The sequence below is a fragment of the Manduca sexta genome, chromosome 26 (assembly GCF_014839805.1).
Source record: "Manduca sexta isolate Smith_Timp_Sample1 chromosome 26, JHU_Msex_v1.0, whole genome shotgun sequence".
NCBI lineage: Eukaryota > Metazoa > Arthropoda > Insecta > Lepidoptera > Sphingidae > Manduca > Manduca sexta.
The window spans coordinates 17,623,635-17,644,075 of record NC_051140.1 but is presented as its reverse complement, the minus strand read 5'-3'; the positions used below and the strand labels follow the sequence as shown (position 1 = coordinate 17,644,075).

At 34.5% G+C, this 20,441-nt stretch overlaps 1 protein-coding gene across 1 annotated transcript in view; it reads right to left on the bottom strand.

The window, feature by feature from the left end:
* Positions 1 to 20,441, bottom strand: part of LOC115452729 (DNA N6-methyl adenine demethylase) — a 137,297-nt gene that overhangs the window by 72,834 nt on the left and 44,022 nt on the right. Inside the window, 1 exon segment of the mRNA XM_037443715.1 lies at positions 3,336 to 3,422. Within this exon segment, the coding sequence (XP_037299612.1) occupies positions 3,336 to 3,422 (87 nt within the window).

Here is a 20,441-nt window from a genome sequence, read left to right as displayed (position 1 = left end):
TTTTATAAAGGTCAATTTTGTGTCGTTGTTTGAAATGATTTGTGGTATCTGTTTTTGATTGTTTGTTTTCGTGTGTAGAGTTAAACCGTATACTAGTATTAAAATAATAGAAATCTGGAGAAATTGGTTCGAAACCCGTTTCCTTAAACAGATAACGCTTCAGATTAAATTGTAAGTCGAAATTTTCGTACTTAATAGGTATCAGTTTAAGAGACATTTGTAGTCCGTACTAATACAACCAAATGGAACCCAATACCTCGTTTAATAGGATTACAATGAAATGCCTTTATATCACGATAGCCGCCACAGATTAATCGAAGTTACGTTTGATGTCACTTTTTAGTGCGACTTAAAAGGATATGAAAATAGTTTTTCAGCTTTGTGGGGCTGTATAAATCGGCATGTTGATCCGAAATTCGATTTTTAAGTAAAGATATTTTCGGACGATCTATGACTCCGTCTGCCCCGTGACCGCACAAGCTATAAAGCCTTTGAAAGTAAAAATCAAAAAAAAAACACGACAAAATCCGAAAACTATTTTTATTTCGATGTCTAACATTCGCGTACACATAAGAAATACAACCATACATACATACATAACATCACTCATTTATCCCCGAAGCGGTATGCAGAAGTGCAGCTAGGGCACCCACTTTTCGCCAAGTGTGTTCCGTCCCATGATGTGATAGAGGGCGAGCCTATCGCCATATCGGGCACAAATTCCAGACTCCGGGCTGATACTGAGCAGAAAAACCCAAATATCACTTTGCCCGACCCGGGATTCGAACCCAGGACCTCAGAGCGCTATTGTACCGGGCATGCAATACAACTACGCCACCGAGGCAGTCACAAGAAATGATTATGATTTTTTTAGAATGTGCACCACACGGACACGCCCCAACAAAAATATTTTCAATATACCCCATTAGGCACCGATAATATTCTTAAGCTACTAGATAGCACACTTAAAACCAATACATTAATTCACGAGTAAATCATTTTTAATAAAAAAAAAAATGAAAATTATAATTTCCCGCACAAAACACATCCTTTATAGCGTGCAAAAAGCATTTATGAATAAACACAGCGAATCGAGGCCACTGAATAATTTCAAATTAACAATTCCACTCGATCGTGAATGAACAGGTGGCGTGGCGGCGAGCTTTCGCGCAAAAATCTCTACAAGCACAGTTTACTACATCGACGGAGATTTGGCGACGGACGATGTACATTGCGCGCCATATATATTCCTATATACATTGGTTAGTCAGTGTTTTATCTTACCGCGTTAATGATATTTGCCGCCAGGAAAAATTAAACAAAACATATAACTATTTTAGACGTAAGGTTCTAATACATGGAATTTATATCCACTCAATTAACGTTAAAATGCATTGAGATCTGGAGTTTAATATTATTGTAGTTTATTTATTAATATATGTCTTATTCAGCTGTGTTCTCATCTGTTTCATTATGCAGATTGCCAGTCCGCAACATCCCAAATAGGGTAGATAACTGTAACCGAGAAAGAGCATCTTATGACATTAGCCATTGTATTGTAAACAAATAATGATGCGTTATGTTTTTATCAAAAACTAGCTTTTGCTCGCGGCTTCGCCCGCGTGAAGGTGTTTTCCAGGATAAAATTCCACTGTTTGATAAAAGTCTTGCTACATATTTTCCCGGTACTTATAGGTTCAAACTAATTTTATCCCCAATCTATAATTTCAGTTCAATCAGTCGAAAATCTAAGAACATTTATACAAACTTTCATCCCCTATTTTATCCCCTTAAGGGTAGAATTTATCAAAATCCTTTCTTAGGGGATGCCTACGTCATAGTAGCTTTATGCATGTAAAGTCTTAGCCCGATCCGTCCAATGGTTTGGGCTGTTCCTTGATATATCACTGTCAGTCACCTTTGAGTTATATATTATATTAACAACTGAAGTTAGCTAAAATTGAGTTTCTCGAAGCCGACCACTATTTATGTACTATGTATTTTGAGACTATGCAATTTTGTCGCGTTCGCGATTCACTTTCACTTTTGTTGAGTTTCAGAACGCGATATTAGATCCTCCAACGCGCACGCGAATTTGAACTTTATGCAGCGGTAATAAATTACAAATTGACTCTCCATTTTATTTAGAAAACGTTTGTATGGGAAATAGAAAAATGCTGTTTTGAGGATTTTCCCGGCAATTATTCGAATTTTTCTCACCTTTTAAATCTTCCCTAGACCTCCACGAATAATTCAAGACCAAGATAAGATAAATCCGTTCAGCCGTTCTCGAGTTTTAGCGAGACTAACGAACAGCAATTGATTTTTATATATATAGATGACAATAGAATTGGGGATATAATTATAGAGTACATTTATGGCCTGTTCTAATTTGTAATAAATGGCACAACATTTTTTTCTAAAAAAAGCAATGAAACAGAATTTTTAATTAATAATAATATTGTTAATCACTTATTCTAACGGTTGTTTTATTTAAGAATGTCTGATAATGTTTATCTATGTTAAATAATAAATACATCATAATAACAAGATTTTATTTTTTAATTTCCTTTCAGGCTGTTAGCGTTACCGCATACCCACGCAGCAATGTATGCCACACAACAAAAAGAACCGCGCTTTGATAGTTGTTCGCTATTATTAATCTCGCTGAATGGGGTTGTGCATTTCCACTACTGTTTTGGCTCGGTTTGGCCGTGAACCGTGGTTACACTTTATTCGTATATTTGGACATTTCGCTGTGAAAGCGAGAGTGGCCCCGTTTTTGTTCCCGTTTGATTTATACGTGTTGCGTAATCAAGGTGGGCTGCGTGTTACGGCTTTGACCTTTCGGACTATGACCGGCGCCGTGATGATCGGTCTCACTTGCCGAGGTGAATTAGGTTTGCTCAGTGACTCATTTAACTTTCCATGGGGCAGTTCAATATAGGACGTGGGTAAGGTTCCCCATGGTAAACTTTTTTACGTAGTACGTACTCTTCTAAGGAGTATGTTGTAGTCATTTTTAAAATCATTTAGGGAATTTATAAGGTGTGTATAGAAATGTAATAATCGTATTTTGGTTTGAATCTTCTTATAAAAGGCGGTTTGTAATTAAGATAGACGTATAGAGTAGTTTTGGATAAAAATAAGAAACGTACAAACATAGTTTTAATGTTAACAGATTTGTTTCACAGTTTATGTTAATCGTAGTCGACGTTTTGTTAAGCATGATTAGTTAATTTATTAGTCACCATTGAGGATACACATGACATGAAAGAAATGAAAATAATAAAAAAAAAACAAAATAAGGAGGGTAAAATTAATAAAGTACTTACGGGTGTCGTTGTCGAGCGCCCTCTGCCGCGGCCCCGGCGAGACTCGCTCTTCACTGTCTGCAACGTCCCGTCCGGCCCCAAAATAAGCTATAACAACACAGACACACCACAGACTTAACATAAAGCAAAAATAAAGTAAGTAAAATAAAGGAGAACGTTAACACAAAAAGGAAAAAATGAATAGACAAACATGCAATGGAGAGGTTAGCTGGCGACGGATTAGTGGTTTAGTATTATGAAGAATGTGAATTAATTTTATTTACATTTAATTTAATTGCGATAGTTTATAGATTTTCGTCCTAACTGTAGAACTAAGATACGCTATGGCCTAACAAACCAATTTCCTAGTTTGTAATATACTAGCGCCATCTGTGATAGCTCCCTGAACTATTTACTACGCGGATTTTATGCGTTTCGAGTTTGTAATTTTGCTATTCGCCGCTAGATGTCGGTTGATCGTAGTTGCACAACACGGAATGTAGATGGCGCTGTGACGCAGTTTTAAAACGTAAAAGCTCTCTGTCGGAGCTTTTGTAAATTCGAAGTAACGAAATTGTATTTAAAAAAAATAATAGTAGGCCCAGTATTCTTAAAAAAACGAGTAATAGGTGAAAACTATGTTTTTAAATTGAATTCACGAAAAATAATTACGAAAGAATATGCCTATATTAGCTGTTTAGTATGATACAGGTACCGATTCATTTATTTGCCTGTAAATCAAAATTTATATAACTTATGAGGTTGTCTCAAAATAAGTAATAATTAAGATTCAGTAAGAGTATAAGATAGATATAATACTATCTATCGGCATAGTGAAAAAAAAAGTGTAAATTGTATTAAGTAAGAATTGCAAAATATTTTTTATTACAAAAGCGGCGCCTCCAATTAACAATGACATAATGCTACGTCAAACGAAATGACATTCGGTATCAGAAATGCATTTCCACTCCAGCCCGACTAATTAAAATAGTGAACCGTGGGCTACAGTCACAAATACAAACTATAATAAAGTTTCTGTTGGCGAGCACATGGCATCGGCTAACACCTGGCGGTTTAGTTCGTTACTCCTGTTTTTGTGTTAGAACGGCGACGACATTTGTTGCGTCGCCGTCTCGCTCGCACACAACTCTCTCTTTCACTCATTGTCTATTCTCATTCAAATGATCAGTATTTCTAATTATCCATGGACAGGTCCCGAATCCTTTTAGATTGTAATGAATAAATAAACATTTTGTGAGAAACAGCTGCCGATAACTGGTTTTGTGAATGAAAAAATGTCGTTTATGAACGCGAAATGGCTTAATATATGTACATGCGAGAATCATGGATAGCTTGGCTTTGATGGAGTAATTATTCAACGGTTGCTGTAATATATAAAGCGGTAATTACGTAATAAGTACATAAAATACTTCGCAGAATAGTAATGAAGTAATATTACTTCAAGATATATAAAAAAAGAAACAATATAATTTGGCAGATAAAGATTACCCTGTCCACTAACACTACAACACTAATAATCCCTACAAATACTACAAATCCCTAAAAAGGAAATAATCATAAATTTCACTGAATACTCATTACGGTAATATTTAACTTTCCAAGAAATACAGAAACGTGTGAATGTAAATTCAAATTCATTCGTCATCAAAATTCAACTTTTTATAGGTCAGATAATTTTATCAAAAAAGTAATTCTACAATTATATTACGGATAATGTCGGTTGATGGTCATTGCGCGTCATTATTCTAATTAATACGAGCGGGAGCTGTTTTTACATTATAATAAATGTGAACACCTTTATATTTGTAGACGTAAACCGATTGTGCTATCATTAATTATACATATTGCTTTATTTGACTACGCGCTTATACGACTTCAAATTGCTTTTATAATATATGTATACATTTTATTGACTGGAATCATGCCAAATTGTATAAAATAAGCATTTTCCACTTCTAATGTACGCACAATAAAGTCGAAGTAATTTATCGCGATATGTTTTGTAAAGTGCGACATTTAACGAGTTTTGGTTATATATTATATACATTAAACCTATGAAATATAGTTTTATTTTGCCTACTTTCTAATTTATAATAATTTTCAAATTATATGATCAAAGTTATGTACCCATAACCAATGATTTATTAAAAGTAGTAACTCAATTCGTAATCAACGACCACTTATCAAAGAGACCTCGTAAAATTCCTCAATAATCTTGAACTTGAGCGAAAATAATCGGTAAGGTGACCGATATCTGGTCGTGTAGTATCGTAACCGGTACTAATTTGGTCGCAGCGTGCGTAAAGCGTGGGCGCGTGTCGTGAGCCTGTTGAGGCAGGTCCAGTCACGCGACTTATATCATTCATCCAACTTGTTTGAGACTTTGTACAAATATTTGCGATATTTTGCCAAAAAGTCTTGTATAAAGATTTTATATTGGCCAATTAAAATCTTGTGATTTGTACCAAGATGTTATTTTAATCCAAGATGCAAATGTCTGCACATAGATTTTAAGAAGTATTTCTCATAAACGTTAATTTACCATTCATCTTAAAGCGATCAACGATAATCTGGACTATATTTAGGGATATGTTTTCATCCGTTTGCTAGTATAAAGCGTCTAAAGTAAAAAAATATCGCTAAACATTAAAATTCTATGACGAAGACAGTGGTGACATACTGCCTCGTGTACATAAATTTCAACTAAACTAAAATAATGGTCATTGTGACTGTAGGTAAACTAATATAACGTAGTAAATGTCTGATTATTTATTTCTTCAAAGTTTGCAGTAGAGCTTCTTTGCTATGCTATGTATTATTTCTTTATCTTATGTATTTTTTAATCCTACTGAACATTTCAAATAATTTTTATCATGGTTTCAATCATCAATAGTGTTGTTGTCATTTTACATAATTTTGAACCAGTTATTATCCTATAGTTTTAATGTCACACGTGAAACGTCTCATAGTGATTGATGGAGCATTGAACTGGAGTAGTAAACGTCCCGGATTGTCATGTGGGATCCTGTTTATCCCGGAATACGGGACAGCTGCAGGAAAGTTTGTCATCTGCTCCAACTCATAGACAAAAACCATAGTTAAATTTACTGCCTCACGGCGGTATCTAATCTTTTTGTTGTTCCTTTTTATTCCATAAAGGTAGAATAAACAAGTCTAAGAATTTAACAAAAAATCAACGTATCGTGATCAGATAGTGTGGTTTTATAATTTTTCTAGAACTTTTAGTTGGTTTGAGTTATTATTTTGTAATTCGACTACTAACGCGGCTCCACCCTCTTATTACAACAGTTGTGGCAAAAGGACGTGTACTCACAACGCACTTCCTGTTTTATACGCAACGGTTACGTGGCCTACATTAGCCTATGATAATAATCAAATTTTTAATTGCGCTTCATATTTCGTTTATTAAATGGATAACCGGCGAATTAACATCTAAATAATGTCATTCGTAAGTTTCTGGGTTAATTATATTTAGTATTAAAATAAAAACGTATCGGCGACGGACGTTGGATCACTCGCCACGTCCGAAATGATGGATGTAAATGGCTGTTATTTAAAATCGGTTGAAAAGGGCAGGTGCAGCGGATCGCACAGATAATAAAGCCGCAAGATAATCTCGAACGTTAATCTGTACAGTAAAATAACGAGGTTAATTGGTATGTGTTTTGTTTCGTTTCGGTAGGTCCGTTTTTGCAGACCGTTAGTAAATTACAATGGGGCATGTTTAGTGCCGCTATCCGCCGACAGATGGCACGCAACGTTCGCGGAATTACGCCAACATAAATATGATTTAATACGGGCTTCAATGTTATTTACAGGATATGGGTGTTTAAGTATCGTTTTTTTGTTTATTAAAAATACTTTGTAAATGAAATTGTTCTTAGTAAACAACTATTGTAAAACTCGGATACTTTAGCTCTTAATGAGAAAAAGTTATGTATAACATGTTAGCTATTGCTCGCGGCTGTGCCTACATAAATTAGTTTCCTAGAATAAAAATTTACGTATATCTTTCCCAAAGGCTTAAACTATCTTGCTACTAAATTTTATCTAAATCAGTTCAGTGGTTCAACCCAAAAAGCGTAACAGGCAGATAGTTCCGACGCATTTTTAAGTATGAAAGTATATATTAGTGTCCGAAATTATTTATAACCGTAGAAAATCTTCCTTCCGTTTAAAAAAAGAACGCAATCAAAAACAAAAGTAAGATATCGATACACTACCAACGACAGTAACAATACATTGATAGTAACATTGAAACTTACCTAACAGAGCCGTGGAATATCAATATTCGCCACGAACTCTCCTGTCTGCGAGTCAGCAGTCTCGGGGTCTCCGTGCATTCTAAATGTGATTTGTAAATAGCGTCTCGCTTTGCATCCGTGTAATTTGTATTTTTAAAGTATACGATATACTCTCAGTCATGATGGTTTTAAATCGATAATCTAAAACTTTGAATAGCAAAGTATTATTTGTCATTTTGGGACATTATATAATGAGCTCATTATTAGGCTACAAAATCCTTTAAACCAGAATACAAATGCATTCTAACCGGTGACAGGAACCCACGGAACACAACAACGAACGTAGCTAGGTTTGAGTATGGATGGGTTTAAAAAAAACAAAAATGTGGTATTAACATTTGAAAAATGTAACATAACGCTGTCAGTCTTAAAAATCTAAAACTAATAAATTGTTAATCGAACAATTTTATATTTGTGGAGGGTTGGGGGGGGGGGGGGTTGAACCCCTAACTCTCCCCCTGGCAACGACCATGTACACATATGAGACACCCATTTAGTTGTACATGTACAGTAATTTATGTTTCGCAAAAAAATAATGCATCACAGTAAAAAATACATTTTCCTAGTAAGTGGCTCTACTTCCTTCGGTAATGCGATGTACATCAAGATTAAATACTCCATTAATACGTTCGCGGCACATGTCGATTGTTCGCAACACATTGTATTCTGACGCTTAATGCAAAATTAATAGGGACTTTCGATATCCTTTCAAATATTAATGACGGGTTACTATGAGTATTTATGAATAGCTATAAATAATGTATTTGATGACGCAAGTAATTGAATCAATATGGAGCAGTGCGTGAAAAGCAAAGGTATTTTTGTAATTTTCTAATTAATATGTTAATTTTAGACGACATTGCTGCATTTTCTCTACGTGATAAAAATTTGTAATGAACTCTGAAATATTAGTTAATCGCCTTGAAGTTGCTTGTTTTCTAGTCTTATGTTTTATTTATAAGTTCTTAAAAAATCAACATGGTTTGCATAAATAATTAAAGAAAGACGTTATAACAATGAATTGCTCTAAACAACAATAAAAAACCAATTGTATTTTTTTTTCTCTTCTCACTTTATCATGTACTATAGTCTTTACCCTAAACTAATTGAAAAGAGCAACACCAGAGTTTCTTGCGCGTTCTTCTCTGGTGAGAACTGCTTTCCGAACTGGTGGTAGAGTTAATATTGACGGAATCTAAAGATTGTATACCATTTTACAAATTCAAATAAATCATTTCATTTCCTTTCATTCATATACTATGAGAATTTATCGATTATAAACTCATAATATAAGCACTACTTTTTTTTCCAAACAAGTTTTATAGCATTAGTTTTGAACAAAGTATGTATATCATTCTAAATTACTCGTTATTTATCTCTATAGTTCGGACAAACTTAAATGAAATCCCGGCGTCGATAAATCCCGAACTTGGCAAATAAAAATGCAACGATGATTAAATCCAGCGACGTGTAAAATTAGCGTACATACATTTAGTTATAATTTATATGTTAAAGTTCTCGATGAACTCGGAACTCCACGCCGCTGTAATAACAAACTTTTTGTTTGCGAATAAGTAACAAAGGATTTCGGTTGGTCGCGCTGTTTGCAGATTAATTTATGGCGTTTGCAACTGTGGATTTATGTCGCGAATTGAGATTGTTGCGTGGCTCTTCTATGTAGTTTGGATAGTATGAGACGTACGTGTGTTTTCTCGGTTACTCTGAATTCACAATTGTTTCTAAGCTTCCCGATACAAATTGTTCATTATGATTTAATTCTATAATGTTTCCACATTAACCCGTAATTCAACATATTGTATTAAATCAGACCTAGTTTTCAATAGCTAATTTTTCATGCTTATTTCCTTCGTAAACATAAGTACCAGTTTGATAAATAACGTTATATGGGTATATACATAGTTAACAAAATTTTACCACAATCCTTTGTCATTACAACACTATTATGAAAATGGCATGCAAAACTCTCACGTATTCGCTTTTATAACATACCACGCTCCGATGGCGGAGAAAAACATCGGGAGGAACCGACACATTATGTGAATAGTAATTTCTAACGTATCTAGTAACGTCCTGCCGACAAATTGCAATGTGGAGAGATCACAGAAAATTCTATAAATACATTCGATTATAGTACAATCAGGAATTTGAATTCGGAATTTTTGTTTAAAATTTGAAATTGGAATTTAGAACGCCTTTAGGACTTGTATACACGGGAAAAGTTTCTCGTAAGTGAGAAAAATTCTGGTGTAATGTACTTTTCTTATTTACGAGATTGCGTCATATATTTTGATACTTATAATAATTACATTACGGTAAAAAGCAAGAATTGCATGGACATTTAAAATATTTTTTTCTCTAATACATCTAGAACGTTTCATTTCAAAACATTTCATTAAATTTTATTTCAAAAACCTATAAGAGGTGGTAGTACATTTTACTAACTCATTGTAATTGGGTATTGAAACAAAATACATAGCTGATTATTGGGTAGAGTCGAACAGAAGGAGGAAAAACCTTAATTTGATTTCGTTTAATATTAATAACATCTGTCCTAAATTATTAAAATAGACAAAAGACGTCGTATGGTTACCCATACTTCATACAAAGGCCACTCAAACTAATATAACATTAACCTATGACATTTATGGTATAAATGAGAATTTGTAAGTAATCTTGATGAATATAATACAAATTGACGCTTGAAAGGCTATAATATCTATGCCACAAATATACCGAAAATGAATTATATAAATATTTAGAATCGTCAAATTTTTTTGCAACATTTTATCTAGGTTTTGTATGTCTAGGACTATTTAATGTCATTAGACTTTATCTCTATAAAATAAAAACGTTTAATTTTTATGAATTTTCATATTAAAATCGAAACTTTAAAGCTTTCTACTCAAAAATTACCGATTGTCGTTTAGATATGATTGCCGTTTAAGCGTGGAAGTCATTTCCAATAGTATGATGGCCGCAGACGCAAAAAGAAATTGAAAAGAAAACTATTTTGGCATCACGATCGAAGACAAATCATACGCTTGTTATACCTAAAAATCAGATCAATCCTAGCTCTTATTTAGTTACGCGCATGCCTAAGGGTTGAAGGGTTACGCTGATAGGGTGCAAATAACCTAAACAGAAATTTGTTTTTATATGTATCATAAAATTGAGATATATTGTGTATAGGTATTTCGTTTTTAATAATAGCAACACTAACAATTTGTCAAGAAATGTTTAAAAGAAATGTTTGTTTTATTTGTAGGGAGAAGTTACTCTACGGAACGTATAATACGATTAAAAATATTTAATTTACTTGAGTCAAATAGACGATAAATAAACAAAATTCTATTAAAAATACTTTGCGTAGGACGTAGAGAAAATATAAACTTTTTTAAAATATGAATAATGATTTATTATGTTTACGCGAATGTTGGACATTAAATTAAAACTATTTTCTAGCCTTCGTGGTCGCTGTATCGGTCCACCCCGTGACTATGAAGGCTGCAAAGTCTTCGAAACATAATTAATAAGTGCGATAACATCCGTAAATAGTTTTATTTAAAACATATATTTTGTAACAAGACATTGTGTAGCCATAATTAGGTAATAAAATTACATTGTAGTTAAAAATATACTCCTTGTCATAAGCGAATTAGAGAGAAAATACGAATAAAAGACGAAAATATTTTTTTTCAGCTAAATACCTACATTTCGTGCACCAAACAGGTCGATTTAAAACTCGAATGGGATCGAGTGCGAGCGGCTGCGGCCGGCGACAGTTAACCGCTCAGACCGCGATTGGCCATTGTTTAATGTCACCGAGGACGCGGCAGGGATTTTTTATCCTGTCGGCAGCGGAAGCTCAATTTAGTGCAATCACGGCTGTGTGACGTGGGACGCACACTGGTTGAGTACGGCTTGGGCACGGTGGCGGCGCCTGTGGCGAGTAGCGGAACTAAACGTGGAACGCTGCACGCGAATTTGAGTTTGGAACTGCGTTTTAATAAAACATTCGAATATAAATTTATACTTTTTAATTTTATCTGTAACTGGTAATATTTTAAAATTCGAAACTATATTTTTTATCTTTATCAATCTAAAGTTATTAAGCTTATCAATCATGAAAACGATCCCGTTCTGACGCCGAGAAATAATGATATAAAGACTGTATTTTATCAATTCAAAAGAAACGTGTTTAGTTGTATTTTATTCTTTCTGCTTTCTTTAGGATTTTTTATATTGAGTAACCTTTATATAGGTAATTTTTATTTTCCGTGGAAATCACTAGAAGATGATCCAAGGATGTGGATACTCCACTGATGATGCTTAACCCATTGGTGTCTGATATTAATTCCAAATATGAGTTTTGCCTTATAGCTCTATGTAGAGTAATCTCAAAAGTCGACCTCAAAGCTTTCAAGAGTAAATCTGCTTTTATTTTAAGACACTGTGCAGCGCGACGACGCCGATGAAACTGTGTGTAGCGTGTGGTAATTTAACAAATTGTGGCTGTCGTCCGCCATCCGCCGCCGAGTGGCGGATATGTCATGATACCGCTCTCATGACGCATGTCGCGCACGTAATGCCATAGACAACAAAAATTGCGTCAAAACCTACGTGGATTGGTGCTTTCTGATTGATTCGTCCTTTTTACTTTCCTAATGGGTTCTAAATTTAAAAATGTTTGCGTCAAATTGGTGTGACGGAAGTCGGAAATTTAAATCTAGAATTATTTTCAAAAGTATTTAATTCTCTATTACTGTAACGTCCTGACTTAGTCACTTGCCGAACATAGAAGAATAGTCACAAATACGAGTGTAGAAATAGCTTAGTCGAGTGTACTCGTTACTTATAATTATGATTATGATAATGAGTCCAAAAAGAATAATTTATGATAAATGTGATCTTTTCACGACAATACTTCCAAGTACAAATGATGTTATGCTTAATCCTTATACGTGGATTATTCAGATATATTATTGTTTCATGTAACTACGAAATACCATGTGACTATTAAAGATATTAACTTCTTTATGACACGCTAAATAATAAAAGCGCAATGCATTTCTGAGAACAATTTGTTAGTAAACACGCTCAGCCCACACAAGCTGAATGTCAAATTAGATGACATTTTAATTTACAACATACACTGTCTTCCTTGGCATCGTTTTTCAATTCCTGAAAAAGGCAAAGGAATCACTGTCCATACTGCCATGTCACTTGTAATTTTGCAAAAAGTAATGCATCGCACAAAGGAACGTTCTAATAAATTTAAATTTGGAACTCGCGTAAAGCTCACGTTGATTGGCGGGTGAGTCATGAAATGATACATTGTCACATCTCACCATGACTGAGTCATGGCGTCGCGTGCACAATGTCATATTTTGTTTGATTTTATTGCGATTATGAACAATAAAATTGGCAGTTATTATGGAAATGAAGACATACGTCATGTATAAAGAGATCGTTTTACTCTCGATATTGTGAAGATTCTGAGTGCCAAGTTTTCTTTTTCTACGTATTTCATTTCAGCCTAAAGTAAGAGTTTTTGACCTTAGAGTTTACTACATATTTTATTTATGAACTATCGTAACGAATGGCTTGATACGTTGTGTGACGTCACGCACTGATCGATGTTTATTACGCGCAACTTGTTAATCTTGGTTTCTTATACTTTGGTTAATAATTTTAAGCTCTAGGGGTTTAGCCTCCTCCAAACGTTTGGAAATAAATCCCCTGAAAAGTGTGAATGAAAACTTATCTAGCCAAAACGTGCGTGTGTAATGGTATAAAAAAAAACAAAACATAAACAAACACGTAGGTCCACACACGCGAAGGTCAAGGTCCGGCAGTGACCTCGACCACGGGCGGGTACCCGTCCTTTACCCGGGTTTTGTGACCGGTTTATTTGGGGTCGCCCTCTAAGGGTCCAACCGTTTTCCTCGTACGACATCCTTTATTTTTACATGTGCTAAAATAAACGCGGGTATTTTTAGACCCGAAGGACCTTTGGATCTACGCCTTTCACGCGACTTGCGAGTAAATTATAAATAGGCTATTTGCGATTTAATTCACTGTTTCGTCTGAGAAACGAAAACAGAGGAAACGTCGGCGAATAGTATACCTCTGCATTTAAATTAATTTTCTGGTTTCTGGAAGGTTCTGGGTAAGTATTGCTTCAGTTTATGAACAGACATGGTTACAATCGGTGTTACATGCTTCGACATTGATAAGAAATCGTAAAAACATATCGTATAGGCATATTTGAGCGCACTTTGTATTATATTTGACATGAATAACAAAAATGACGTAGTACGGTCCTTGAAGATGAAATCGGGTCAAAGAAACCTCCCACGGGTCCTTTATTTTGGAAGACGTACTCAACGTCGCTCTACGTTTTGTGGCACCTCGTTGACCTAAACAATCCACCATTCATAATACAAAAGTTAAACGTAATGTGAATACGCTCTGAAGCTTTGTTAGGCATCGGAACTTTATGAATTATTTCGTATACTTCGTTGTTGAAATTATTTGAATTTTGATTATAAAAAAATGTTTGTTATAATAAGGAAATATTAATTATTTGTTTATTATGTAGTCGATGTATAAGCTGTTAACGGATTGTGTATAATATTTAGCTATTGTCTGGTGTGTATCCATACAAACTCCGACCCTATAAATTATAAAATAAATAAATTTGTTTTGAATATTAATATGTGAAATATATGATGATATATAATAGGGATAAATAAACATTATTATCATTAATACTAATTAATGAATTGCTTCAAACTTTTCTTATTTTAAGCATTTAACCCTCTTACTATATTATATTAGCTCTATAAAGTTACTGGTGGAAAATATTCATTACGTCTTTCTGTACATATTTTGTAAAAAGTGAAAAAAAAATTCAGTGTGACATCCACCGCTCTATTTCCCCTTGTTTAATTTCTTTAAAACGCAGTAAAATCAATCTAATGTTTGTTACATTGGCAACTCGGCGATGTAAATTAGATCCATCAACCCTCGGTCTAGACGTGGTGATAAAACACACGGTGACGTCATCGTCTCGGTCACCAGGCCTAATGTGGGAAAGTCCGGAAGTCGATATCCATTTAGGATTTAAGTGGGTTTTGGCTTTGTTAGAGTATAAAGCTTATGAGGTGGTATATTATGATTTATATTTGGATAGCGTCATTAAACATGGAGAAACCTGAAGTATTTATATTATTATTCTAGGATTTTTGCATCCGGATACCGACCACAGTACACAACAATGGCGAAGGGTCCATATAACTCGATTCCTGCCGGCTTCCTTTCCTAATTTATGTAAAATGTAATTATCATTAGAACCATATCCAAACTGCATTTATTTATATTATTAGTAAATATCAATTGTATTAGTTCTTCGGAAAATGACACGCTTCGCCACTGTTACACAAGGTGTAAAACCTGCCATAGTGGCTCACGTATGCCGCGTTCCGGGTTCAGTCTGTATATACCCGTCTTTAAACAGGTCGGCATAATTTGGTCGACTGGCGAGGGAGGGCGATCTCTCGTCAGCCGATACTCTATTTAGACTCACTCCGCTTACCATCAGGTGTAGTGAGGTCACTTTCCTGCAACAGTATAAAAAAAACTAGCTTTTGTATAGGGCGAGTTATGATTAACTATCACAAGGGTTTGTTGTAGATGTGAGATATATTTTAACCGACTTTAAAAAAAGGAGAAGGTTCTTAATTCAACGTGTATTTTTTATGTTAAGCGGTAGTTCTATATCCAAACAGATACGTAATGTACAGAATGTGTTTTATAACTGATAAAATATTGTAAGTGAATGTTTTTGTTGCGGTTATTTTAAATTATTTTTTAAATACCTATTTGCAAAAACCTAGACAAAACTATTTCGAATTTGTTATTTTAACGGAACATTAAACATACTGTTATTAATATACCATAAAGTTTCTCCACGAAAACATATTTCTAACGTTTCTAGAACATTTTCGCCAGACAAAAATTGTATTCTCAAAGCGTATGACATATTGCAAGTGATTTCCCAAATGCACACGAAACACCCCGCGCTGATTAAAGATGGCGGCACGCAGTATTAACACTAGTCGCGATAAAACCTTACAAAACGTACTCAGAGAAGAGCAAAACTGAGAATAATAGTTAAAAGCACTCGTCGGTAAATGAAAACTGGAATGAAAGAAAGATCTGACATTAACTACTGTATAATGTGAAGTGTCATACAACGTTACACTTCTCGAGACGTGATTTTACATGTAAAAAAATGTTTTCGAAATTATTCATTATTAGCGCGCACTTCGTCATTAATAGTGTCAAAATAAAACAAATTTTTTGTACTTTTTAGACGTTACATTTATTGATTTGGCCTGACTGGCTTAGTGTACCATCTTGCAGAAAATCGTTGTCAAGACGTGAGAGATTTGCTTATTTCGCAGCTAGAAATATTGTCGGTCTATAGAATTATTTTCTTTACTAAACCTCACTAGAATATACGTCCATAATATCTCAGCTAAGCTATTTAATTTAAACATTTGCATACAAGCTGTTTTTTTTTTTACCATAACCGAAATTCATTTACAGCAAAGGTTTGGTCAACTTGAACACATTTTTCAAGCATTTTACCTGAAAGCAATCCTCGGTTTGATTGACAGCGGGTTGGCGGGACATGATCCTCCACCGACTGCCAGTGGAGCGAGCCGAGGCGACAATTTGTCGGCCTACCCTACCTATAACACGTGCCCTCTTATTGGGATTTTGACAGAATTAGTAGTAAGTGTTTTATTCAAATAAAATGATATACCCATAATTAAGTTTGAGAGAGTTGAATTGTATAGGTATAAGTGTTAGGTTGATCTAAATGCTTTTGTTATTTTTAGTTCTTAAACATTGATATAAGTATATTATGAACAACTGATAGCTATAAGTTTGGAATCATTTTACACTTGTATGATTAATACTTTTGTCAGGTTTTTGTATTAACTAAATTAGACCAGTAAAAACACTTACATAATTGTGTTATATTGTAAGATTGTATTTAAATATTATGTATGATTTTGACTATTAATACAATCAATATAATTTTCTATAGAAATCTCTGCACAAAACCTTATAAAACAACATTCAAGCTGAACGTTAAAATCTAAACTGGCGGAATAAAGGCTGTATAACGCAATTCCCGTGCGGGTATCGGATGTTCATGACCGGGGGGTGTCCGGGGATTACCTCTGAGTTGCGGGCCGACCACCTGCAGATTCACTGATGTTTCACTGGCTGTGTGATTTACGCACGTATTTGATACATTTGAAAATAGAATTGTCATTTGAATTTGGAATATATTCTATTTTTATTGCCAGTTTCATGCAACATTTTTAGTTATGAATTAGCTTACTGTATTAGTAAAGTAACAAATCGAAATCCGTTTTATCATTTCTGCGTTTACTTCTAACATCCAAACGCCTTGAAAAAGTTACAATTTTACGTTAGTAAGAAGATTAAACTGTTGATTACTCGTGCTGTCAAGCTACAGACAACAACTAACAATTCTTTTGATTAATTATTACATTCTCAGTATTAAGGTAATAAACTGGTGTTCATATGTCGTTCTCTTGCAGTGAGGCCATTATCATTGTCTGGCCGATGTCTGTTCTTAGATTAATGTTTTAGGTACTTGAGTTCTCGCTTTCATTACTATTGTATGTCTTATTTATAATTATATTGATTTTAGTTAGTTTTTGGCATGCTGAAGTAACATATTAATTGAAATGTTAGACATTTGAATATTTTTTGCGCAACTGATGCACGAGACTAGCTAATGTCTCACCTGATAGTAAATACCAAACAGTAGCAACACCATCCAGAACTTTGAATTTCGAACGGCAAAGCGCTTATTCCATGGTAAGCAATTAACATAATTTATTATTTTTCTTTTAACTGTTTCTTTTCTTATCTTTATATTAATTGTTGTTTGTTGATATTAATTTTCCCTGTCTATTTACTTTTTCCAGCGCATTCTTTTTCATAAATGACTGCTTCCTTTTTCCTACGCTTTTCCCAGACCCGGAGTTTGGCTTTTTACAGCCCTTATACGCCGGAAATGTGATCTCTGATCTTTACGATGGTTGTGTGATGGCGGTTGATTACACGCCCGACCTTCCCAAAGCTGATCCCTCGCGGCCTGCCCGTGGGTCCCTTCGTCTGGCGCCCGTCTGGTTTAGATTAATACTGCTCTGCTCAAGGTCGGGTTTACGTTTGTTTTATCGTGTGTCGGTTGTAAAAACGACTTATTTAGGGTATTAATAAAAATCATTTTCAGTGTTTCATTTAGGTAATTGGAAATCTTGGTAGAAAGGGATAGATATATTTCTATGAATTTATTTTACGATATTAATATTTTACTGATTTACTCGTAATGTACCTATTTACTGTGAATAATGAATGAATTTTATCGGCAAGGTATTGCGGTTTTTTGACGACCTAAAAATTATTATAGATTTTTTTATTTTACACAACGATTTAAATTTGAATACATTCTGAAGTGATACGAGATTTCTTAACTAAATTAAATAATTATACTTCACACGTTATGATTTCAAAAGCGACGTTACTACATACGAATTAACTAGAATGAAAGTAGATCTATACATAAAAAATAATGACGTAAATGTAAAAGATTTTTATGGAAAAAATAATATTTCTTTGTAGCAAAAGAACGAGCACATGAAACGATCTCGGAAACGTATAATAGACGCGGAGTCGTAGCTGCCGGCTACGAAGCTACGTTTGTAGCGCCTTCTACTTATTCATCATTACTACGCAGATTACTACGAGGTTTTATTTAATTGTTATGTTATCTTGGAATCTTCCACGGTTTTATGCTAAGGATTATTGTTATGTATATAACGTTAATGGACGTGGAATGGTAACCTTCGAACGATCGACGTCATTGTGCGTTGTAACGTAATGTTGGGGAAATACATCGATGTTCTATTTTTTAAAAGTAATAGACGTGTCGTTAGTTGGGTGTGAACTGGATGAGTTTGTAACATTGTTTATTAATACGTGACGTGAAATTGGTGACGTTTTGTAATTGACAGTAATGAGTAACGCCGTAGAAGTTTTATTTAGATGACTAGTTCTATTTAATATTTTATAGTGTTATAGGTGGTTTTTACATTTCGCTGAAGTGTTCTACCAAAATTTACATTGTAAGATCCTAATAAATTATTAATGTGGCAACTCCAATCCTGATAAATTATGACTTGTTAATATTTAATTTCGTAAATTGATCCGCACGAATAAAAGTTTTTATTACACTTTTTGTTTGTCATGAAAAAATTAATGTACTGCGTAAAATATCTTGTAAAAGTGAAACACGGCGTAACTTCATGAATTTCCAGTCGATTTTATTTCTTATGTCATTGGTTTTTATAGTTCTTACATAAAGTTTATTGCCGAATGAAACTATACGTAATGCATTTACATTTTTATTACGCTATATGGCAAGTAGTTATTGCTCAAATCTTAAATATAGAACGAATATCATTCTTAAGCCTGACTAACATCTATTGGCATTGCCGAAAATACTTTCTAATTATACATAATTTATTAACGGTAAATTTTAAGTAGTCAATATATTAAATGAAATACGCATAAAATATTATAAAACGTGATTTGTCGCTTTCATAAATTGACCAAGGAGATCGTTTTAAATTTTACGCCGTGTCTGACCTAACATAAAAAGAAGTTCTAATAACATATATGACAAAAATACTTTTCGATTTTTAAATAATACAACTGGCCGAAATTCATTGGTTTAATAAAAAATTAACTAGCCAGTAACGTGCTGTCGATATCAGGCCATCACGACGTGAGTTAGAAACCTCCAAAATAGATCACGGAAGGCACGTGGAAGCGGCGGGGTGCGGGCGCGGCGGGTGCTGGGGGCACTTTCACCCTCGCTTCAAGGTCACACGGACACTGCAACGGTACACATGCAAATTGTTGTGTGCGTTATGTATTTTGGCTATGTGTGCCATTGACTACCCTCGGTCGCCTGATAGAGTCTACAATTATAATGATAGGTGATGTTTAAGTGGAATGACATTAGTTACTAATTGTACTATGATGACGTAATCATATCAATTGGTCAGTGTACTCACACTGACCTGAGTGGTAAACGACGTATTTTTCGATTATTGATTGGAGCACCTGTTCTGCGAAACGACGCATTTATTATTCTCCAATGATATTGTATTAAAGCTTGGATTGTAACTTAAAATTGTCATTTTCTTATCATTTCCTAAACATTTGCATGAGCAAATTTTAATATTGAGATGTCTCAATAAGAAATGTTAAATCGATTGTCTAACCTCCAAAATACTCATCGCTTTTTCATCACAATAAAGGGTTCACTCATTTAATTTCAAGGTAAATTTATTCCACAATAAGCTAAGACGTTTAACGTTGAAAAAATCGTGAACAGTAGACCGAAAAACACTCGATTATAGACTAGACGCGCTCGCAATTTGTCGACTCGGCGTAATTTGGGCGGGAAATTGATTTTTTATGCCATTAAAGGCGGGCGAGGGGGTGGGGCGGGGTGTCGCGGGGCCGCTCGTGTGCAGGACGCGGCGGGGGAGGGCGCGCGGCGGGGGGCGGGGGGCTGCACGAAAGTTATCGGATTTTCGCGCGCGGAGTCGCGGCCCGACACAAATGGTGCGAAGGTTAA